Raw genomic sequence first — 25,379 nt, forward strand, 5'->3', positions numbered from 1 at the left:
ACTTGTTTCTCCAATTTGTGGGCTACTGCTAAGATTTCATTTGCATAGCTGATTGTCTTCCCATTAAAAAATAATAATCTGCACATGCCAAACTGAGTGATCTCTTCAACATCTTGTTTTCTATATTCTGAGAAGTAAACAAGGAAGGACGGAAGAACTATGGCATAGCATTCAAACATATAATCTTCCACCTGCAGTTTAAAGTGGCAGAGTACAGGGACAGTTTTCTACCTCAACTGTTGTTTGTCTCATCTAGGCTGAATAGCCCTGCTGATTCTTTCTCTTCAACATCTTCTCAATCTGCTTTCTTCTCTTTTCACCCACTGTTAAAAAACTCTCATCTCCTTCCATCTGGACTACTGGCATTTCCTCCTTGTGGCCTACCTTCCTGCTGTCAGTTATATGCAGTCTAAAATTTATTTCAAATCACGATGAGAATATTTCTTCAGTTGTATCGCTTTACTGCCCACTGTCCCTTTCAAGATTCTATTCATTTACTGTTCTTTAGCTTTTTTCTGATTTTCTTTTATTCCTGAAGATTTTATCTGGTCACTGAACTATGTCATATTCTTGCTTTGCCTATGCCATGGCATGCTTATGTGTTTGCTTGTTTATTTAGGGAATGTACAGTCAGCTTCTTCAGAAGTTTGCCTGAGGTAGCTAACAAAGTAAAAGATAGAGAGTCAGTGTGGTATTGTAGTGGTTAAGAGTGTTGGGAGATTTGGGTTCAGATCCCAACTCATGCTATGAAAACTTGCTGGGTGACCTTGGGTCAGTCATACCTCTCACCCTAACCTACTTCACAAGATTGTTGTGAGGATAAAATAGAGGAGTGGATAACAATGTAAGTCACTTGGGGCCCCCATTGGGGGAATAGGTGGGGTATAAATGAATGAATTTAATAAATCATTAAACTCACAAACAGTAACTATAAGATCCTTCAAGAAAACTGTTGATACAAACTCAATGAAGGGGCATCTGTACCAAATAAATAAAACGGTAAGGGGGTGGTAGGAGGAGCTGGTCCTCACCGTTTACTGGCCAATCAGGTTGCCTGTATGGCTCCTGGCTGTGTCCTTCTCCACCTTGATTGGCTGTCTGCCGAGCAGCCACCTAAGCAGAATGCATGTCCCGCTCCTGACCATCTCCTCACAGTTCTTTCGCCTCAGTTCTTTCAGTTCATTGGAGTCCATTGCCTGGTGAGTTAGCTACCCCTGGCAGCTAACACCACCACTCCCTTCAGGCCTGCTATGAAAGAAGCCTCTAACAGCCCCTGACTGAGGCGAGGGAAGCATTTCCGAGAGCAATGCAGAGGAGTCTGTGGGAGTGCTTGTGCTTTCCTTTTGGGGGGGGGAGATTTCCCCTAACCCTTCTCACTTAAAATACTGCTGTGGCTGGCCTTGCTGCTGGAAGGAAAATGCGGCCAAGCTATGTAGCTTCTCTGCGACTCTGTATATTTGAGACCTACCACATAGGGTTGTTGTGCAGAAGAAACTAGATGCTGTTGCGGAGGTTCTTATGCCACCTGTTTCATTTGCACAACAACCTTGTGCAGTAGGCCTCAAGTGTTTCAACTCCACAACAACCTGTGTTGGAGGCCTTTAAATGTTTCTTCTGCACAACAACCCTGCCCAACCTCCAAAGCAGCCCTTTCTGGCTGAGGAGCTGATCTTTATAGTCTGGAGATGAACTGAAATGCAGGAGCTCTCCAGGCCTCACCTGATGGTTGGCTCCCCCTGAGTTGGAAATATTGCTTGAGGTTTGGAGGTGGGACTTCAAAATGGTACAATGCCTCAGAGTCACACTGCATGATCCATACTGGCCATTCACTCCCCCTTACCTGGAAAACCCCCCTTCTCACCCACCCACCCACACCCTAGCAGTCCCCCCCATTCCTCTGTGCCCAGGTGAGTCTACCTGGGTGCTTTAAATTTTCCCTCTGCAACATGCATGATTGATCCAGAGTAACCCTACCTTTGCCCCACGATATCCAGAAGTAGATATAAGCCTTGATATTTGAAAAATCGGCATGAGTAAAGGTTCAGTTTCCTGCTTTGTGTGAATAAACTCCCTTCTCCGTGCCTGGTAGCAAAGCAGTCTTCCCTGATTGTCCAGGGCATCAGTTCAAAGACTTACTGGTTCCTGGTTGCAAGGCGTCTCTTGAAGTGACTGCACTCCAGAAGCCCTAACTTCTCTCAGCAAAGATTTGCCTCTTTTTATTTCCCCCTCTTCTGCTGTATCCAATCCTCCCCACCCCCCATTCAAGAAAAGAAAGGGACTCCTGCTGCACTTGGCACCCCTCTCCGTTCTGAGCTTCCCCGATCAAGTGCAGAACACTTTCTGTTTCAATTGGGGGGGGGGGGATAGAGGAAGAGAAGTCCCGAGTTAAAATTGATCTGAATTCAGCAGGATCCACAACGGAAAAAACAAAATAAGTGCAGAATCAGGCCTGGTGACAAAACAGACAGTTAATAAGATAGCATGACACTTCAACCTGAATTGTTTTGACCTGCAGCTGGAATGATAGTAGAGAAGGTGCCAGGTGAAGGACATTCCATTTAAGGGGAAGGCTGTTCCAAATGCAAGGTATCACTGTCTGTAGTCACCACCCATCTGGAGGTGCAAATATTAAATGTAGGGATGGAGATCTTAACTGGAGAGCTGGACAGCTCAGAAAGAAGCAATCCCATGTGCCCTCCTTCTTGCATTCTCCTATTCTGCCAGAGACCATGCAAGTCTTTGCAGTTCACCTCTTATACTAAGCAGCAAAACACATGTTCAAAACCCTGGCCCCATTAAAACCTGACTAATGCATTGCCAAAATACATTCAGGACATGAATGGACTTACTTTTCTTTCACTTTGTTCAAAGTGCAGAACAAAAATAAATGGTTAATGCGAAGTTCACCTTTAGAGGAATGCCAATATTCTTTATTGAATATGACACCACATTTTTCATGGAAGCCTTGGTCTCTTGTAAATGATACATTTATTAAAAGCTTTTCTTTATTGGATTCCCATGTCCACAAGACAAACCTTATCTATGCCCTGGGAAAATCGTTATCCCTCATAGCCTGCACTGTGTTTCGGAAATGACGTTTTGGTGATCCAATTAATCTATTACAATATTCAAAGACAAGTATGCAGTAGACAAAATGAAATTTTCTCTCTCCAACTCATTACTCAGTAACACAAGCCCCAGACAGCAAAAACTCTTGCATGTCCTACTTGATAAATCTTCTTTCTAATGGGAAAAAACAGGACTCAAGATACTGCTTCCCCCACTCCATCCAATGTAACTCAAACAAGTATTGTGATTACATTAGACAGCCATTATTGTTTTGTTTCCTCTGCAAGCCCTTGCCAGAAATGTTCATGTGAAATAGTAGGCAGGGAAGAAATGACTGGAGGAGCTGAACATCTCCTTTCTTTCAAAAATCACTTTAAAAATCACTTATCATTCAAAGTAACTGAAAATCCTCCGAATATTCATTCTCCCCTCAGTAGAATGTTGGCTGAACACAATCATACAATAGGGGCCACACAGTTCATCTTACACATCAGCAGGTGATCCTGCCAAGATTCTAATGCTTTTAATGAATTGCAGAAAGAAAAAAGGGGGAGGAAGACTTCTATTTCCTTCTAATGCTGCATAATATAGGAACCGGGAAAAGGAAAAACAACAACAAAAGTGTGTCTGGATCTTGAGGGAACTTGACTTGGAGATGGGCACAAACCACTTGAAAAGTCAATGCTAGTGCTGAAATTTGGACAGATCAGGGTTTTGGAGGTGACATTTGAGGCATATGTGTTCCCTAAGAAATCTCTGAGTTTTTGAGCACAGTTTGAAGCATCTTGGCACATAAAACCTACCTAGAAACTGTGGGGCAACAGTAGGTGGGTCAGCCTTGGAAACACAAATCAAGATCCTCCAAACCTGACAAAGATCCGGCTGAAACTTACCTTTGCTGAACATTGATGTGGCAGAGGGCTTGCTGGGAGGAAGAGATGACCACCCAGAGGCCCTCTAGTGTGCTGCCAGAATGTGTGTGCTGCCAGGGTAGGGCAGGATCTGTGGCAGCTATTTAAGTTGCCACATGTGTGGGCTTCTCCCTCTTCGCCAGGAATGCCATGGGAACTGCTTCCACCCCCCCTAGGTTGTTGTATACAGCAGGGGTAGCCAACCTATGGTACTCCAGATGTCCATGGACCAATTCCCATGAGCCCCTGCCAGAAAACGCTGGTAGGGGCTCATGGGAATTGTTGTCCGTGGACATCTGGAGGACCACAGGTTGACTACCTCTGGTATAAAGCATTGTTCAGGGTTTGGAGGTAGATGTTTTGTTCAATAATGTTAAATTCCTCCCACCACAAATCCTTGGGGGTAATAATCATTATGCATTGGATGACCAGCACTTTACTAGGGGCCTCTGCACCTACTTCCCTTGCTCCATCGATATCCACAGGGCTTGTATCAGTTGTTGCTTGATGGTCAGATAGTATCTCACAGAGTCCCCTGGGTCTGCCAATTCTGACCCTCTGATTCTGATTACTGGGGATGCAAGACTGTCATATGGAGTTGGAAGCACTTGCAGCTGTTTCTGTTGATGTTGTGGCTGAGGGATTCATGGCCAGATGACTTACCCCCACCATTGAGGTGATGGCTGGACAACCCTCTCCATTGGCTGTGGTTTTATTTGGGGTTTGTCATGTTTCCCTCCTTGACCTTGCTGTTATCATCCCATGGCTCCAGCCGTCTCCCCTTGCTTGGTCTTGGCTTTGATATTAGAATAAAGTTAAAGGTGCAGTACTGAGGTTTCTGCTGCCCTTGACTACAAGAGGAAAGTCAGATGGAGATACCTTCCAATCTTGGAATCTCTAACACCTTGGGAACTGCCCCTACATTCTGAACTGGTTCAGATCAGGAAAGCAAAAAAAAAAAAGAAAAAGAAAAAAAAGTAGTTTGGTTTGGGTTCAATTTAGGAGGCTTCCTGGGGTATTCTATTCCTACCTTTGTTCCGTATTTCACAGTGTATTTACTATCAGAGTATTCGTTTAACAAGAAAATTCGTGCTCATTTAATAAGCAAGGTGTTACAGAGCTATAAACCTTTAAATGACCAAAAGAAAACCCATTTACTGCCTTTATTACATTCCTGAATAAATCCCCCAAGAGAACACTGCCTTTTCAGTCTGCAGAACCAGCACTTCCTCCTTCATCTCCATAAAATGTTAAACGTTATCAACAAAACAACATAATGTCTTGGTTTATTTTGTCATGTCAAAGCTGATCAAAAGAACAGAACTCTTTTCTTTCTTTCCATGCAACTAAGCCATACTTTCCTGAGATAATTCATACTAATCTTAAATGCTACACTGAATGGGGAGTGTTCTAATAGTGTTTTATCTTGCATTTATTTGTCTTCTTTACTTTTTCTCCTTGTAGCCTAAAGGAGAAAATCTAGTAATTAACTAGCTGAGATTGTTACAGTAATGGGACTACATTTTGGAATTCTTGAGAAGGTAACTTGTTCCCATTAGGAAAAAAATACTCATTAACATGCTGTATAATCAATAAAATGAAATTTGCCTCAAAAATTGGAAGTCAAGTTACACCGTCCCATTCAGTTGTAGACTTGAAGGTGGGGGTGGGGATGGGGAGTGGAATTATACCAGTGAAGAAGAGAAATAAGGCCATGAAAGCACTGAGACAGTAGTAACCTTAGTAGCCTCTGCTTATGAAATACTTCCCTGGAGTGCAGGTTAACAATGTCAGCATTGCTATTTGTTCTTTCATTTAAAATACGGTATCCCAATCAACACATCACAAACCACAGGCTTCTGCCCCAAAAGTTATGAACATGCAAAGCCTGGGTGGGTTTGGCCAACAAGAAGAGAACATGCTCCTTTGAGCTGATCCCATTTTTATGTTTAAGGGGATGGATCATTCCCCTACAGTTTTGAAAACTCCATTTTCATCACAACAGAAGGGCACCAATAAAACTGTATCTAATTGCTTGATGTAGAATATCAGGAACAAGAGAAAAAAAACTTAAAACTTTTCCATCTGTTTGAGAAGCACTGTCAGATTTAGCTGCATATATGGGTCCCAGATCTAAAAATAACAGGATTCTGTCTCTGACTGAAGGAAACAAGCAAAGTGTAAAACAGATTTATTGGCTGTCTAGCAGATTTTACATTAAATTTCCTCATGTGACATTAACAGCCAGTAATTGCTTTGTTTTGTTGCTATTCGGCTCTCTTTGCCTGCCTTCACTTTAGTTAGTGTGGCTGTTTTCTGGATTCTGAAGTGGCCAGATGGGCCAGAGATACTACGGAATGTTTTGCTGAAGACTAAGATTATAGTTCTATAACATGTGGCTTCCACTGTCACAGAAACACAGCTGCTCAGACTTGCCACAGAAAATGTTATTTTATTTAATGCACGTATGCAACCATGATCAGCTCCAAAATAGTTTCCCAGACAACATTGAAAAGCACAAGCAATCCAAATGGCAAAATAAAACCACGGGCCAGAAGCATCAAGTGTTGCTGTGCCATCCTAAGCAGACTGCATCCTTCTAAGTTCATTGATTTCCATGAGCTTAGAAAAGGGCCACTGGGCATAGGATGGCACTGTTTGAGAATTTAAAAAGAAAGATTGCACCATCGAACTATGGGGCGGGGGAGTAGGAAAAGAAATCTTAACCCATAAAACCATTATCTCAAAGTCCCAGAACACAAAGTTGCTTTCACCTGCTGCCTAAAATTCAGCAGGCTCAGCATGGGGCAAATTGCTTTGTGGAAGGAATTCCAGAACTGAGGCACCACAGCAGTAAGGACCTCGATTCTGCGGCTGAAAGTCACGCTGTATGAAGCAAGCTTTCTGCAATAGATTTTAAAAGATGGGCTAATATGGGCATGGGCAATCCTTCAAACACCTTGGGTCCACACCCAACTCATCTGGGCGCATGTGGAGTTTGCCCCTCCATTTACGGCAAAAGAATTGAACAACACCAAAGCTTCAAACCGTCTACAGCATTCCTAAATATACAACCTGACTTCCATATAGGCAAGTGAAAAATAAGCAACCAGGATCTGCAATCAGAGGAACCACCACAATAGCTTTTTGTTACAGCTATAAAAGTAACACCATCAGTTCAGCAATGAAGAAGGAATTCTAAATACTGCTACGAAGAAACAAGGAAGGCACGGCTTCCAAGGCATATAAAATTGTTTGCCACTGTGAAGAACTGCTTCCTTCCTTCTTTCACATTCATCCTTCTATTAGACTTTTCACTAGCACTAAGATTCATTCCAGTCACAGTACATGTTCAGAAGTATCTGCAAGGATGACTCTGTATATAAAGAAGCTCTCTACTCCATGGGGAGAAGTCTGAATACCGGCATTTGTGCACAAATGGCTCTGTGGCATATATACCCATCATCTCACAAATAAATATCCCAGCTAACCATAAACATTTGGAACTTTTAGTAAAAAAAGACTGCTAGATTTGATCTCTCTTGTTTTTATCTTGCCCTTCCTCCAACACGATTGCAGAACTTGCTTAGTCTCCAGTAGTGAGAAGAGTTTTCTGCAGAAAATAAAGATGGAAAATCCCTGAAGTCTCCCAGGTCTGGAGGTAGCATTCAGCTTTGTTCTGATGTGAGTGACAGGGTACAAGTAAGAGCAGATGAGACTTATCTCAACCTGCAATTTGAAGTGGTGGAGGGCTGAAGAGGAGGACAGGAGCTGGTGTGCACCTGCAGTGTGGCAACATGCTTGGCATGATGGCATGCCATGTTGGTGTGGGATGGCATGCAACGAGGCCCTGCCCTCCTTTTGCAGCAGCACAGCCGAGTGGCTTCCCACCCTTCCTCCTGATAATGAGGCTTACAGTTACAGTTAATGTGTTATTGTTAAACTGAAAAAAAAGCAAAAGTATGGAAGTATGGAAGTATAATTTTGTCACAGCGGGCAGAGTCAGCATGGGATGGAAACTGTTTTGGAGGAGGAAATTTGGTCAGGGCACCAGATTCCTCTGGATAGGGGCCTCCTTGTGAGACGGCAGAATTGTGAGCAGGGCCTGACCCAGCTGGGCAGGTCTGAGAGGCTCACAGTGCCGGGTGCCCTGGGGTGGGACCAAAGGAGGTTTACGCCTCCTGCAGCATCCCGGGGGGTCACTTCCCTTGATTGCAGCCCAGCAGGAAGGGGACCCAGTGCTAAGTGGGAGGTCCATGATGGGTTTCCTGAGGTGCTGCTACAGATTGCGTTTAGTAGGATTACCACAAGATGCAAGCTTCCTCTCCCATGCTGGGCCAACACCATTGTTATTTGTCATTGTGGTTAATAAAGCTGTGGCCTTGTTTAAGCCAACCAAGTTGTCAGAGTCCTCCTTTGAGCACAGAATTCCCTCCTGTAAATCAATAGGATTTACTTTGAAGTCTTTAGTACCTAAGGACAATTACTTAAATATCTATGGTGTGGCCTATATTCTAATTTAATTACAAGGAAAGATGGGTGGGACCCAGTAAAATATACAGAACAATAAGCAAACGAGAGGACACTGGAACACCTAAATGGTAACATAAAATCACTATATCCAGCATAGCAAGTGGACACACGGGGAGTCTTCAGTCTTCAAAACCACAATTTCTTTAATGAGAAGTATGCTTTAATGATTCCCAATGCGTTTCACTAAACAGTGCTTTATCAAGGGATTCCAAAATATGATATGCATTAGTCAACAATATTAACACAGCCCGCGGTGCCGCGGACTAAATAAAGCCATAAGGGCTTAGTGGGAGGAGTTAGGGTGGGCTCTGTCCGGGATGAGGAAGGGTGCCAATTGGCCCCTTCCTCCAGACAGACCATTGGCCTGGCCGATTCCCCTCCTGCCGACAATGAAGCCATTGCGAAACGCGCTCTGCGCGGCTCGCAGTTGCTCCCTTGCCGGAGGCCTGACACGTCAGGAGGCGCCTCTCGCCGCGTCAGGCCGCCGCTCCCTTGCCTAGCGCCCGCTGTATTTTTATTACAGCGGGCTTGATTACTAGTCTAGAATATTTCAGTAGCCAAACAAAGGCTATGGAAGCAATTTCCCAAGTAGCTACACAAAGTTTGCTGGTGTTCCAACATATACCCATACTTCCAATTTGTTGTGCATGTTCTGCGCTCTTCTCCCCAAGAGGCACTCCTATGGCTATGAGAACAAAATGAATGATCACCAATTTATGGTGAGTTTTTATAAAATTGTAGGAAAGCCAAGTTTCTTTTGATTTCATACTGCTGATAAAATAGTTTGTGATGAATCCAGGACTCCACACTGCAATTAGGTTTCTGATATAGAGTTGGTCTTATATTACTAACGTCACTAAATCTATGAAATCCCTTCAAGGCTTTAAAGCACAATGTTACATCATATAATTACTGAGACAGTAACCAGAGTAGGAATGAATACTATGACACTGTACTAGAAATCCTATGCTGTGGAAATTTTAAAAGTATAAGCATTTCAAAACACTGTTCTTACCCACAATATCAGCCATAAATTTGACAATGCACTCATCTCCAAAAATCCAAGGCCGTTCACCATTCAAATGACCGTGGACACCCCTGAAAAAGAGAATGCCAAAAAGTCATACAACTCTCTGTGGCCTGGTGCTAACAGCGAGGACATAAACCTCATTTTGGAGATGCGAGAACATAAACGATTTTATTATATTTCATGTAATAACTAGGAAGTAATATATTGTCCACTATGTAGTGCAGTTTCTACTGCAGAGGGGCACATTCCAGAAGCCTAGAAAAGAGTGTGCTATTTTTGCTCTTTTTAGCGGATGCCAAGATGGCTACAGCACTCAAGAAGGAATAAGGAATGGAATAAGGAATAAGGATAAGGAATGGAAGTGTGATTGGAAAAGAACAAGCTGAGAAAGAATGTAGACTGATGCCAAACTTTGTGTCATCTAACACAAACCTGCTTCTTTCCTCTTCTTTACCTCCCCAGCTGTGTTGGTCAGGATGGAAGGCAGCCAAAATTCTAACTAATTATTTGCTTTGGAGGCTCACATCAAAAAGTATCTCTCTTTCCAACAACCACCAGTCAGTAAAGTAGGGAAATAGGGTAACCCTCTCAACTCTACATAGTCCAGGAAATGCCTTGAATAGCAGAAGATTACAGTAAAAGGTAAAGGTATCCCCCCATGTCTGACCCTTGGGGTGATGCCCTCTAGCGATTTCTTGGCAGACTCAATATAGGGTGGTTTGCCATTTCCTTCCCCAGTCATTACTGTTTTACCCCCTAGCAAGCTGGGCACTCATTTTACCGAACTCGGAAGGATGGAAGGCTGAGTCAACCTTGAGCTGGCTGCTGGGATCCATCTCCCAATCTCATGGTCAGAGCTTCAGACAGCATGTTGGCTGCCTTACCACCTTGCGCCACAAGATTACAGTATACACTTCAAAAATATGAAGCAATCCCTCTTATTTTATTTAAATCCCTTTAAATTGTGATGAGGACAGACCCCTTAAAATCATTTACTCTGTTGGAATGGAGTGTCACATTAAGTCTGATAGCACACACTACTTCCAAAACCCAAGCCTACTTTCAGATCTCTTATACAAACAGGGAAGGAGTTCCTGCTTCCTACACACTAGCTGCAAACCTCAAAAATGAGAATGATTGTTTTATAGTGCTAGTCTTCTGGGGCTCAGGGATTTGCAAGAAATCACAAAATTAGTCCCAGTGCTCAGAATATTTATATTTCATATGGGAATTTTCTAATCACTTCTCAATGCAAATGCATAGTTTCTCGTGGATCTCTACCTTGCCAAAATTCATTTTCATTCGTTATTTTAAAATATTTGTACTTTTACCTATCAAGAAACTGCTCAAAGTGGCTAGAAACAGAAATCAGAAAAGCTAATGAAAGTTTCTACCATATTGTAGTTTACTAATGTTCTGTTAAATTCCAAGGTCAACTAAGAAAGACAATATAGGGTGTTTATGGAATGTCATGCTTAACTCTTAAGCTTGGGTCATTGTCTCATCAGATCAGGAAGCAGGGATCCATCCTCGGGCCCCGTGTATACCTGTGAAAAGCTTTTATGTTTAGCATTATTTTACTATAAATTATATCATATAATCATAGAGTTGGAAGGGGCCATACAGGCCCTCTAGTCCAACCCTCTGCTCAATTCTTGATCAGCCTAAAGCATTCATGCTCAGTATCTGTTCAGCCACTGTATAAACACTGCCAGTGAGGGGGAGTTCAACCCCTCTCAGGTAGCCATTTCCACTGCTGAACTACTCAATTGTGAAATTATCTCCCCCCCCCCAATATCTACCCATTACTGTTCTACATGTAGTTTGAACCTATTACTGAATGTCCTGTCGTCTGCTGCCAACAGGAACCATTTCCTGCTCTTCTCTAAGTAACAACTTTTAAATACTTAAAGAGAGCAATCATGTTTCTCCTCAATCTCCTATTCTCTGGGTTGAACATTCCCAAGTCCTTCAACCTTTCCTCATAGGGCTTGGTCCCCAGGCTCCAGATCATCCTTGTCACTTTCATAAGAATGGAAGTCCAGGTCACAGAGGCTGCCCATCTGGCAACAAGCAGAGATGGCTCACAACATATTGCACAATAGAGTAAAACATCTCATAAAACCAATCCAATAAAACCAATTTATATCTTTAAAAAACCCAGAGCTACCACCCTCTCTCCAGTGGGTGGAGGGGGAGGTGCTATGATGATGTCATTATCTGGCATCCAGTTGTTGTTTCCTATGTGATTTATGCGTAGGGAGGCCAGTTTGGCAGGTAATCTGCAGGTCTCAACCATGGGCCTGGCAGAACAGCTCAGTCTTACAGGCCCTGTGGTACTGTTTCATGTCCCACAGGAGAAATGATCTCCAGATTACGAGGATCAGTTGTAAATCTGGGAAATCTCTAGACCCCACTTTGGAGGTTGACAATTCTAAAAGAGCAGAAAATGGGAGGAAATAAAAATTCTAAATGGTCAATGACATGGCATCATCTGCAGAAAATTTTTGATGTGAAATCAATCCTCTCTAGAAATTATTAGAAATCTACAATTTTACCATAGAGTTTTGGCCAATTCCCAGAGAGATATGATACCATTTCAGGTATTTGTGGAAATGATGTCACACTGGCATCCCTCATGTACAGGTCTCTTGCTAGTTGCCAAGCTGGGCCTGGAAAGCCTAATGTGCACTGAAATCAAACAAATTCCTACCCCAAAATTGATTCCTTGACATGGAAGCCAGTTTGGAGAACAAATTCAAGCCCTTGTTTTCTGAATAACATGTAGTTTGGCTCAAAGAACAGTAGTACCCAACATGTGCTATATGTCAATGACTGAATCAGAGCCTACTGCATTTGCTGTACCATTGAATGATGGTTTTGTCCCTTAAATCAGGGGTAGTCAACCTGTGGTCCTCCAGATGTCCATGGATTACATTTCCCATGAGCCCCTGCCAGCATTTGCTGGAGAACCACAGGTTGACTACCCCTGCCTTAAATTATAATTATAATAATGGTAATTACCACAGCATGAAGAGATATTAAGAACACTTTCCTGAGTAAATTGAATAAAATGAGTTGGTTAAACTGAGTAGACCTACATAGAATTTATCTTGTCATGCTGTACACATATCTGGAAACTGGCCTTCATTTGCAATGTTTCATAATATCTGGGTGTTCTGAATCAGAACTGGTTCACAATTTCTACCTGCATGTATATTCAGCACTAAATGATATGGGAGTGTTCACATTTTGTATAAAATGTAATTTTAAATGTCCTATGAAGTTTGAAAAAGAGATGCTGGGAGACACATGTGGAAAAAAACCATGCAAGTACATGGAGTGAGAAAGGAAAGGAAGCTGTAATCATTGCTCTATACCTTTTACCAGCAGTGCTGGTAAGCAAGAGAGGTGATTCTGCATGCTCACATATACGGAAGAAATTTATGTAGTCTGGTTCTCTATGTAATTAGGGTAACTACTGCAATCAAAGGGTTTAGGACGAACTGTATGCTAGTATTAATTTAGGTGATCTATGCTGGGTACCTCTGCAGTAAACTGAATTACTTGTGAGATACGTATTGAATTTTAAATGCCAGATGTAGGTATGTACTTGAGATGGATAATTGTGAAAGCTGCTCTGGGAGGGGGGGGGGAGAGGAATCATGGAGATCAGAAGGCAGAGCTGAAAAACTAGATGCAGTGATAGAAACAAAACATATTAGACAATAGGATTCTAAACAACCTGGCAGGAAGATGAGATCTCCCCACACAGACAGGTGTGACAAATTCTTGTAACAAAATATAAAAATGTCAGCACAAACCTACATTGTCAAAGGTAAAATAAAATCTTCTGCAAAGTGTCCAGGGTCTTCTTGGGATCAGCCAGGCAAAACACAACTCTTTTTCTGTTTTCTAGAACTGGGGAATGACTGGGAAAGAAGGGGGGGATCAGGGAATCAAACATCCTTCTCCCAATCATACTGGGGTCTGAGTGCTTTGTTTTTAAGCCAAATGTCTCTTTGGGCTCCAGGGACTATGTCCATCCTTCACACAACTCGGGCAGGCAAAAAGAGCCCTGTTTCTGTTTTCTGGAGTTGGGAAATTAGTTGGAAAAGAGAGGAAGGCAGGTGATTGGGCAGCCTTTATTTAAAATGCATCTTTTATTAAAATGCATCTGTGTTGTAGCATTACTGCATAGCAATGCAGAAGTGCCTTTAAAAAAAAATTGGCCGGGGGGGGGGAGTTTCAGTCCATGAGAGAATTCATGTGCTATGATTGGTGGCTTGCTGTGATTGACAAGCCAAGGAGCAGAGGGAGAAATTAGTTTTGCTTTCCGTTGCAGCCTTGTCAGGAGGCGAAAAGCTGCAATGGGGCAAAATGCAGGAGGGGTCTCCCCATGAGGAGGGCTGCAAATGCAATGTTTACCATCCTGCATTTGCAAGCAGGAAGCCTCTCACAAATTGATCAAATTTTTTCTCATAAAAGTAATTCTTTATTTTTATCTCAATAACTGCTGTTTCATTTAAAGCTGCCTTTGATATATAGGACTGCCAGGTCTGGGTTGGAAAATGCCTTGGTATTGACAGGAGGAAATTGAGGAGACTGAGTTAGAGGAAGGAGCAAGACTTCAATGGGGTATAATGTCATAGAGTCCACTTTCCATTTTCTCCAGGTGAACTGATTTCAGTCACCTGGAGATTAGATGTCATCACAGGAGATCGCCACATAAAGTCACTACCTAGATATTGGCAGCCTCATATTGCAACAGCTTTAGGAGGAGTAAGGAAACAAATGAAAGCTCAAGGCAAAGAGAATGGCAAAGGAACACCAGGATAAGACAGCAGAGGGCAACTTCCAAACCAGATTGAATCCCAGAAATCACCTAGACAGAGAAAGGAAGGAAGGAAGGAAGGAAGGAAGGAAGGAAGGAAGGAAGGAAGGAAGGAAGGAAGGAAGGAAGGAAGGAAGGAAGGAAGGAAGGAAGTACTATCTACAAGAAGACAACCCCACAACAAAGGGGAGGGAATTGCTTAATGAAAATACAAATTGGTATCATGCCTGTGCAATAAGACTTGAAAGGGCTCATGGTGTTAGAATATGCAGATTCTGTAGCGTGCATGATTCAAGGGATATGAAGAATATCCTACAGGGGGCATCAGAGGAGTTGTATACTTAGCATAGAACTTCCTGTTTTTTCAGATAATCTCCTCTGTATCATAACTGGCTCAATTGGAGACTTCCTGCTCCTTTGAGCACACTTCCTTCCTGCTTACCAAAAGAACAGACAGATTGCTAGAACTTTCTAGTAGGTTTCAGTAACTGCAGTGACATATAGTTATAACAACAAGAACTTTAAAGTAAATAGGGAAATTTAACTACAAGGAAGCAGGAAATAATAAATGGGTTCCAAAGGTGTACCTTTAAGTAGGCCTTATGTGCTTGCCTGTAAAGCCTTAAGAATTCTTTGGTTCTAAGCCTATCTTCCCAGAACAGTCTCTATCTGTAGCTTTATTCTTAATTTCAAAATGTTCTTTATTCTAGGTTCTTTCAGTTCTCACAGGTATGTTATTGAATGGAGGTCTCTCGTCTCTCTCTGTTTCCCCTCTCTTCTTCCCCTCCATTCTCCCTTCAAGAAAAGAAAATTGCTTCTAGATCAGAATCAGGGACTGTAAGGAGATGAAGTTTCCCAGGAAGTGCTATCCTTAATTGCTTTTTTATTTGCTTCAATTTTTATGAAATGCAAAGGATCTACTTTGCAGCTATGACTGAAGGTACGCAGTCAGATTGCCAAGCCCCTTCTGGGGATGGGAGACCTTCCACTTTGGGGTCCCTGCTCTGACATCAGAAAGCTGGCCAGCAGAAGACTTACTGGTAGCAAAAAAAAAAAAAGCCTAGCATCATTGGCAATGTGATTTTAGGCACATATTGGAAGTGATGTCATCATGTTGCCAGCAATGTAAGGATGCTTTGGTATTTTGGGGAAAAGTTATGTCTACCATTTTTGCCCAAATACCAGAATGTCTGTGCATTGCTAATGACATGATGACATCACTTCCTGTGCACACTGGAAATAATGTCACTACATAGCTGGCAATGCCAGCCTAGGCCACTTTTTGCTCCCAGTTATCCACCTCCCTATTGCCAGGAAGTACCTAGAAAAGCTAATCTACAGCCTAATCTTCAGGACTAAACCTTGTATGACCCAATTCAACAGAATTTCTCCAGCTAGGTAACAGAACACAGTTGCTGAAATAAGGTGGTGGTGGTGGGTCCCTTTGGTCCAGATCAACCTGGAATCTCCAAGAAGGTTGTCATGGAGCCGTTTCTGCCTGCCAACAGGCCTCCCACCCCACTATCTTCCTTTATTGATCAGAACGGTTAAAGTCCATGAGATGGGACTTGGGGAGGGGAGGGACCTCAGCATACTGCAATGTAGAGTCCACTCTCCAAAGCAGCCTTTTCTTCCAGGGATCTCTCTTGTCTAGAGATCAGTTGTAAAAATAAGAGATCTCCAGGCCCCTCCTGAAGGTTGACAACCCTAAGTTTTCACCGTAATGTTTCTGGCAATTCCAGTGCTACCCCCTTGCCACTTTCCGGTAGCTTGATGAATTTGTGTTGGTGCATTAGGAAAATAATCAAATTGAGTATAGTTAACCTACATAATGGAACTTGTATCATCTAATAGCAGTGATAGAAATTAGATTTTGGCAGATTATATGGATCCAGCTTGCTATTGGAGTTCATATTTCCAAAAATAGAATAGCCACACTGAATATCTGTGTCCAAGTAATACTAAGAATATCCTGAAATCTGTTTTGCATTATCTAACTTACTTTAATTTGCTATAACATAATTTGTGCTCCATTTTAAGACTTTTACAAACATCAGAATGGATTTGTACTTCATGCAGTGGAATATCTGTTCTCTTCTCTTTCCCCTTTTGAACATGAAGATTTCTAGGAAACTTAAAAACTTGCTCACTACATATGAGTTTTTTATTGGTTCTAATAACAGTGTCATATTCATAGTTTCCATCCCAATTTAATTCCACAATGACTCCTTCCCCTTAGCATTATCCTTGCTTGACATGAGTGTTTAAAATAAAAACTACACACTCTGCTATAGATTATAGTACTAAGTCCCTGAGGCTTACATTATACTATGAATTAAATGTAGTATATTAATTGAAATGCTATGTATCTTATAATGGGGACAATTTTAAATGATGGTAAGAGAATAAAATCTTCAGACCCACTTTCTGAAAAACACGAACATACTTTTTGAGAAATGCACAGGAAACTGAAACAATTAAAATACTTTTCTCTGTACTGAACCCTGGCAAATTTGCTGTTTTGAAAGAACCATGTGTGATAGTTAGCGGAATAAAATGACAATGTCTCATATTCTTAGGGTTTTTCCCCTGTAGATCCAAGTGACCTCCTCATCTGAATTTAGCTGGTAAGAACCGTCTTTACTCAAGTTTTACTCCACAATTTTCAAATCAGTTTTAAAAGTTATAAAAAAAACTGATATGAGCCGGGCAGTAGATTGTTTCTTTCTTTTTTTTTTTGAAGAACAACTTTATGAACATTCAGAGCACAGAGCAAGAATGGAGAGTTGGCATTAATTATCTTTATCCATACTACTATCCGGCAGCTTTCCTTCCTTAAAGACAGCCAGTACAAATTCTGAAAGACAAAAAAAGTCCTCCTTATAGCTAACATGGTACTTAAAGGCATTTTCTGGGAGCCTTTTATTCTAATCATATGGCACTCTGTAGCCTTTTCTGATAGCACAATACATCCTATTACACTTAGGTTGTAAAATGGTGGGTTCAACATTGGAGAATTTATCTCTCTGCACATTATGCCTCTCCAGTCCTAAGGCCAGCGTGCTCTGGGGGTAATAATTTCTAAGGAAGCTGTAGCTATTGGAATGCTCCTGGCATCCTTCCTTCTGTATTCCAGAAAATAATGTTCCATCGGCAGATGTGATTGTCAAAGTTAGCCTTTGTTTTAGTGAGAGGGCAAAGCTAATAAATTCATACTTGGCAGAGCACACCATAGTTTATTAAACAGTTGGTGCAGATAGCACCATTGTGTAGACAAGCTGGGCATTGTGGGTCATGGGGCAAATTAATATTTTATTATACGCTGCCTTTGTGTTTGCAGTTGATCAAGGCACCATCATTCTGTGGCCGTGTTTCAGGCTGCACTGATCATTCTTTTTTAGGTATAATTGTCCTGTTGCCGTAGAAGGTGCTGCTGCTGTAATGTGATTTAACCTGGGCCCATTATGCATGTATCAGTTTTCAACCCAGTCAGTTCGCCAATGCTTCTAAATCGACCTTTTAAAAAACGTTTTAAAAACAATCCCATTTATTCATGAGCTGTGATACTGCGTTGTTGTTTTTTCAACGTTTATGCACCTCAAGCAGTTCCTATGGTAAGGGGATGAAAGTTCAAGGAGGGAATTCCATTGCTAGGCAACGTCATTAGCATTCCAACTAACATTGTCTTCAATTAGCATTTCAATTGTAGCCAGTATCTTTAAGACAGGAGATTAAGCTATGAAGGACTGACTTCTGGGGGAAATCAGTTTAAACTGGCTACCAGAGAGCCACCCAGAGTTAAGGAAAAGCCCCTTCCTTCCTAAGAAAAAGCCACACAGAACACCCAGGTTGTGCTCAGGCAATTATGGGCAATGGAAGACTGAATCAAACTGCAGGTTCACCTGGTCACTGACACTGAGGAAGCAGAAATCATCAGCAGGCACCTCGATTCCCCCCCCCCTCCCCTGGTCACTGATCAGAGGTAGAGCTTTGTAGTCTCAGGAGCGTTCACAGAAGGCTGTGGAGGAAATGCATACCACAGGGTAATTTCTACTAATTTACAGAGCAATAAAATGGGCTGGGTTGCCAAGGCAAATGGCATGTTCACATGATTGCTGACAAAGGCAGAGTGTCAGCAGCAGATGCTCAAGCTCCCATTGGTAGACGAAGGACTATGAGCAGACAAGGGGAGGAGACCAAAAACATGCTGACATTTATGCATCAAAAAGTGTTATTTATTGTAAATCAAAGCAGCTTCCCACATCATTCTCTTTTCCTTTTTATCCTCACAATAAGCATTATTGTTAGACTAGCAGTAAAGCCCATTGTGCAAAAAATACAATGGGCTGAAGGCAGCTTGCATTTCCTTTCAATAACCGCCTAGTCTGTAAAGGTAGACAGGAGCTATTTAAAGGGAGCACAGGTTGCGCTTGGTCACTTTCAACACTCCCTTCCAGCCAGCCAAGACAGGGGGAGTGTTTAAATGCAGTGGGTCCCCCATGATCAGCTGTAAGGCTCACCCCTTTAAATGCCCCATCCCATGCTTTCTCAATGTGCTGAACATTCCAAAGTCTCTTGGTGAGTGGGGCTCATTCTGGAGACACTGGAACATTCAGCACATCATTAGAAGTATGTGCACTCAATTATATTGTAAAGATTGGGCTAATAAGTGTACTGATTGAAAGTCACATAGTGATCTTTCATGATGGCATTAGGAATGAATGTGGGTCTTCCAGATCCTAGTCCAACCCGCCAACCACTAAACCATGCCAGATCTCCTGCGGATTTTGAACTGTTTCAGGTTTGTCCTTATTATTAAATGTGCTAGCAATACAGTTTGCTAGCTTGTTCTTCACTGCACTGTCTTCCCAACCTACAATAGTCTGGATGTATGCTATTTGATACATTATATACACCTGTGTACAAGAGAAAAGGGAGTTGAGTAAATGATAAAGGGAAGAGGATGGTATAAAAAAACAGATAGAATAGTGATGTTTTTGAAATCTTTACAAAGCAAACCCATCACTGACACATCGAAAGAAATGTAATTAACAGTGTCATTTTAAGCAGAGTTAAACCCTTCTAAGTCCATTCTTCAGTGGAATTCAGGTTAGAGTTGTTTTGCTCCATAGGTTTATACAGTCAACAGGATGGATGATTTGGTTAGGATAAACTGAAAAGTACCAGAATCAATGCTGATTCAAGTACTTTTTGGTCGTGTCTTAGCCAAATCGCCCCTCCCTGCACTTTAAATGGTCCAAATCAGTCTTATCTGAGTTGTTATACAGGTGTGATTTGGCCACTCCATTATAACCTGCTAGAGGCAAAGCCCATTGTACCCAGGGAAACAATGGCTGCTAGGATGCACACCTGCACTGTGGCCTTCCTGGGGGCTGGCTACATGGCAAAAGCTCCTGATGATGCCTGGACTCTTGAGGCCTCCAAATTTCAAGGAACCTTCCTGATCCAGTGGGCACCAACTTCCAGGTGCAGCCTAGAAATTTCCTGAAGTTGGAGGTCAGATTATGGAGACCAGCTCCCCGGGGTAAAATGTCTGTTTTGGAGTGAGGACTCTACAGTGACAACTGATCTTCAGGTTGGAGGTCATAGAGTTTGCTTGGGAGGGAGGAACTCTGTGGCACTGTGCCCCAGTGAGGATTCATGATGCTAATTACCAGTTGGAACCCAGTTGGAACCTGGGGATTTATTAGAATGGCAAGTAATTTCCAGGCTGCATAGATCACTCCCTCTGGAGAAAAGGGCTACTTGGGAGGGGGATTCTCTGGCTTTTTATCCCATGGAGGTGCAGGGATGCCAGGCTCCAGGTGGGAAACAAAGAAATGGTGTGTGACAGTAATTACTAATAACAATAAACATCAGATAATTCATAATTTGTCATAATTTCCTCCATCAATAACAATATTTAATTGATAGCAAATTTTACTTCAAGAACTGAAAGCATTTCAAGTACATACATTCTTCAGTTCAGTTCAATATCAAAGTAAATCAAAAACAGGTATATCATTTATGAATACATTAAGTAGAATTGGCCTTATAGGACCCCACTGCTTACTTCCCTATCCTGAGATATTTGTTCATTTATTCCTACTCTTTGTTTCCTTAATTTTATCCAATGTTTAATCCGTGAGAGAATACATCCTCTTTTCCTTTGACTGCTGTGTTTACTCAGGAGTCTTTGGTGACATACCCTGCCAAAACCCTTTAGAAATTCTGAGTCCATCTACACATTCGTTCACTGAGCCAGCCAGGAAGGTAGACTATTAAAATAAAGATTAATTGATAAAAAAATTGCTTAAAGAACTGAAAACCTTTCAGTGACTTCATTCTTTAGTGACATTCAATATCAGAGTAAATAAAAAACAGTGGTATGTTACAATCAAACTGGTTGGCATTGGTTGGCAAAGAACTTACGGAGGTTTCTCAATTACCACCTCCATGTCAGCTTTTCTCAAATTTTTACCAGTAAGAAACCCCTGAAACAGACTTCAAGAAACCCCAGAAGTGGGATCTCCAAGTCCCATCTAGAGGCTAGCATCTCCACCACTGGCCAGAGGTGCCAGAGGTGCCAGCCTCCAGGTGGGACCTGGAGAACCCCCAGAATGAAAACTCCTCTCCAGACTGCAGAAACATGAAATGACCCCTCAAGACACAGAACAAGGCTGTATTCACATTAACATAGGGTGGGTGGGAGGGAATCTGCTCTCCACAGCGTCCTGGGCAAGAGGCCTGGGAACCACACACGTGGCACCTTATTAGATGCCGTGGATCCTGGCTCCCCTGACGCTGTGCAGCACGCCTGGCCCACAGGCTGCTGAGGCAGTCGTGTCTGCTTCTAGCCAGCCTTCCACAGGGGTCAGCGAGTGGCTGTGGTAAGTCTCCACTGCTTTTTGTTGGCAAGTGGTCTATTTTGGAACTCTCCCTTCTGTCTACATGATTTTTCTGTGCACACAAACCTTGTGGATAGATTACTTCTGTCCAGATATTAATTTTGCATAGAAAGTGCAATACCCATATACATTTTTTAAAAGTTGTATTCATTTTATGGATGAAAATAAGTCTGATGGTAATACATTCTGTGTGCATTGAATGTGCATTTGTTGCTCTGAAAACAAATGTGCTGGAACTACTCCCACCATGTTCTAGAATGGCTGGTTGTCTGTCCCCTAAATCAGGGGGGGTCAACCTGTGGTCCTCCAGATGTTCATGGACTACAATTCCCATGAGCCCCTGCCAGCAAATGCTGGCAGGGGCTCATGGGAATTGTAGCCCATGAACATCCGGAGGACCACAGGTTGACTCCCCCTGCCCTAAAGCACATTCATTGTCAGCAATGCAAACACATGCATGGAAAAAATGAACCACTAGAAAGGCAAATTGTAGGAGCTGAAATATTACCTCTCCTGGCCTTATTTGAATTGAGAAGAGAGCTATTTAACTTTAACCTCTTCAATGAAGTCAGCCATTTCCTTGATCTAGTACAATAATCGTACAAAACTGGACAGGATTGCAATTTTTAAATGACTGGGGAAACTGCAGAGCTGTACTAAATGAAGAACAGAGTGAGGAGGGCTACCCAAAGTTCAGATTTCTCTTTCCTTCCCTCATAGAGAAGTAGGAAGCAGCCTGCTATGTTTATTAAGTTCATTTTAACAAAGAACAGGGAAGGACAGCTTTTTTGCATTCAGTGTCACTTTCTTTGCACGGTAGGACTATCCTTATCTGGTATAGGGGTTTTAAGAATGTCTAGAAAGTCAGGTACATATGTGCCTTCTTTCATCCTCTTTCTCCCCTTTCAGTTGCCGAATCAATGTGAAATGAGGCATTAACAATCATGTTCACCACACAGTACTTGCTCCAAAAACATGTTTCTCAATTACAAACAGTACAATCCTATACTGTTACACCTAGTCTAGGCCTATTGATTTCTGTGGGCTTAGAATGGAGTACTGTTTCTTAAGACCACAATGAAAATTTGATCTCAAAATGAATAATTTGTCCATATTCTTGATTTAGATTCCAGAGGAGCAACACACTTGTGATTCTTAACTTCAGTCAGTTTTTTCAGGTCGAACAGGAAACTTCAAAATACAAGGGGTGGGGGAAAGATCTATTCCACAATTGAGGCACTATACATAATTCTTTTGTTTAACCCTCAACCTCCTGTTATTTTAATTGCAATAGTGGCCACACTTCCTCTAAAGAACAGCTTCAATTTTTGACTGACAGGACAAAAAGAAGGAGCAAATTAAAGTCTAAAACAGTAATAATAATTCAAGATAAACTCAAGATAAAAAGTTCATTTTTTTGATCTACATCACAAATAGAAGACATCAGTCTGTTACCCATCTTATAGCAAGAAGTTACATTTGGATAAATATCAACACGGCAACTGGAGAAGGGCACAACCACTTTAACGATATATGATTTTTGCACAAATAAATGAGAATTAGTAGTTGATTGTGCTGATGTTAAGGGACTAGGGGGAAAAAAAACCAATATGGCACAAGAGAAAAGGATACCAGTTTGCCATAATGATTTTTCACTCCTGGCCCCTACCTGGTGGAATGAGCTCCCTGAAGAGCTATGGGCCCTGACAGAGCTCTCTTTCAGGGCCTACAAGATGAAGCTCTTCCTCCAGGCGTTTGGTTGAGGCCAGATGGAAAGCCTGGGGTTATGTGGGTCACCCCCCCCCTCCCTAGGGTCTCTGGGCTAGGTGCTAGACTGGATCCATGACCACTGGGTAATCTCCTCCCCTGTGTTAAATCACTTCCAATAGTGATAGCTTGACTGTGGGTGCCGATGCATTGAGACATGGGGGCGGAGATTTGTATCAACCGCCATGGATGTTGGAAATTTCTGGGTTATTAATGTAAGTGTCTTTGATATTTTTAGAGTGTTTATTAATTGTTTTATGGTATGTTTTATTGGTTGTAAACCACCACGATTCGGCCTTGCTGGAAGTGGTGGTATAAAAATATGATTATAAATAAATAAAATAAGCACAGATGTCTTCAGGTATGAAGTTTTATATTTTGAAACAACACCAGCTTATAACTTACTTTCAGATTCTAACTTTCATAACACCAAATATGACAAAATATCAAGATCTGAAATTGTGAAGTTTCACAGTTTAAATCTATATTTGGGAAACATTTTTATGGCTAAAGCTCAACTTCAAGCTTTTTTTCAGATACTGAAAATTGAAACAGGGATTTTGGTGTGATTTGTAACTACTAGGAACACATTTTGAAAGTATCCTGGAGAGATCCCATTTGGTACTACAGCTAAGTTAAGAAGGTTCTTCTGAGATGGTAAGCTGAACAGATAAGGGGCTCTTAAAATAAATGCTGCTTTGAAGTTAGAGAAAAGGGAGTTATAAAAAAAGAGAATGCCTTTGACATGAAAGTTACAAATTTCAGAATATGGAAATTTGCATGGAGACTCAGAGGTTGATGTTATAAAGTGGCATTATGTTAGCTCTTATTGCTTCAGCTTTAAAATTAATCTAGTGAAAGAACAGCAGTACAGTGCTGAAAAAGCAGTACAGTATTTACATGGATTTGTTCCTTAGAAAGGAAACGAGTTAGGAAACTGAACTTGGCTTAAAAATGAAATAAAACGACACTGAATCATATGCACATGCAGCAACTTCCATACATAAATCTCACTACAACATGGAGTTAAGACTTCAACTAGGACAGTTAAAATAGTTATTACAACAGACTGAGCCCGATCCTCTTCCTACTTTCCTATCCAGATCCTCGCCTTCCTATGGAGGCTCAGGTCATGAAAGTAGCCCGAACAGCTGGTACAAATTGTGGCTGCAAGGGTCCTCACTTGAACATCTTGGAGGGCCCATATTCAGCTGGTGCTGCAACATCTGCACTGGTTACCAGTTTGCTTCTGGATCAAGTTTAAGGTTCTGGCTTTAACCTTTAAGGTTATATGCGGCCTGGGTCCTACCTATCTGTGGGACTGCTTATCTGTTTATGCCCCCTGCAGGGTCCTTTGCTCTGTGGGTATTAATCTACTGGTTGTCCACCTGGCCTCAACCAGGACCAGGGCTTTTTTGGCCCTGGCCCCAACCTGGTGGAATGAGTTCCCGGGAGAGCTAAGGACCATGTCAGCTTTCCACAAGGCCTGCAAGATGGAGCTCTTCTACCAGGGCAAGGTCTCAATGTTACCATCAGAGGATCTCTTAATGTGTGATAGGCCCTCAGTCTCAGTGTGAGAGAGCTTATTTGACCCATGTGCTAAATGGTGTGTGTGTGTGTGTTTCCTGATTGCCATCTTGTTAATGTTTTTAGGGGTATTTTAGGTATTTTATTGTGTTTTTATTGTCTTATTGTGAACCTCCACGAGACTACTGAAAGCAGCGGTATATAAATCAAAGGAAAATAAATATCTGAGCAAACAAGAGGTGACCACAGATTATTGCAGCCATTTCTCCCTTCTTTTCAGTCTGTATCTTTTAGAGAAGCAATTACTTTCCTTTAGAAGTCCTTTAAATAAATCACAACTTTGCTACGAAAGCACTGAATATGCATTATCCTTGCCTGCAAAATGAATTTTAGAAAAATAGTATTCTAATAAGAATCATCTTCACAAAACATAATTGTTTTATATCCTTCTCAGAAATAAAAGTTCTCTGATATTCTCACTAATATCAACTCACATTTTAGCCCACTTGTCGAGTTCTTCATCCAAGTAGGTTTTAATTTTCTTTGGCTGAAGTCCAAGAGAATTACCAGCAAAGTAGATGCAATTTTCATTCTCATTCACTAAAGCTGAATTAGCTGGAGGGAGAGAAAAAAATTAAAACATTGGAACTCTTACAGTTCTTGCAAAACACAGCATATTAAAAATGAAAGGTTGACTTGTAACTGAAGTTTGTAGTTGATTAATTAAATGTCGGGTTTCATGAGCATTCCTGAAATAACCCTTCAGTATACAAATTAAAATACCACAATTTTGTGCCACA

At 41.7% G+C, this 25,379-nt stretch overlaps 1 protein-coding gene across 14 annotated transcripts in view; it reads right to left on the minus strand.

Annotated features, from left to right (window-relative positions):
- Nucleotides 1-25,379, minus strand: part of KYNU (kynureninase) — a 138,623-nt gene that overhangs the window by 83,689 nt on the left and 29,555 nt on the right. For all 14 annotated transcript variants that reach the window (XR_013228120.1, XR_013228121.1, XM_077320163.1 and 11 more), the window contains 2 exons: nt 25,074-25,194; nt 9,529-9,611 (listed from right to left, as the gene is read on the minus strand). Coding sequence is in view for 12 of the 14 variants with exons in the window: in XM_077320163.1 (XP_077176278.1) it covers nt 9,529-9,611; nt 25,074-25,194 (204 nt within the window). In the remaining 2 variants the exon portion in view is untranslated. The remainder of the gene's footprint in view (nt 1-9,528; nt 9,612-25,073; nt 25,195-25,379) is intronic.

The sequence above is a fragment of the Paroedura picta genome, chromosome 2, assembly GCF_049243985.1.
Source record: "Paroedura picta isolate Pp20150507F chromosome 2, Ppicta_v3.0, whole genome shotgun sequence".
Lineage (NCBI taxonomy): Eukaryota > Metazoa > Chordata > Lepidosauria > Squamata > Gekkonidae > Paroedura > Paroedura picta.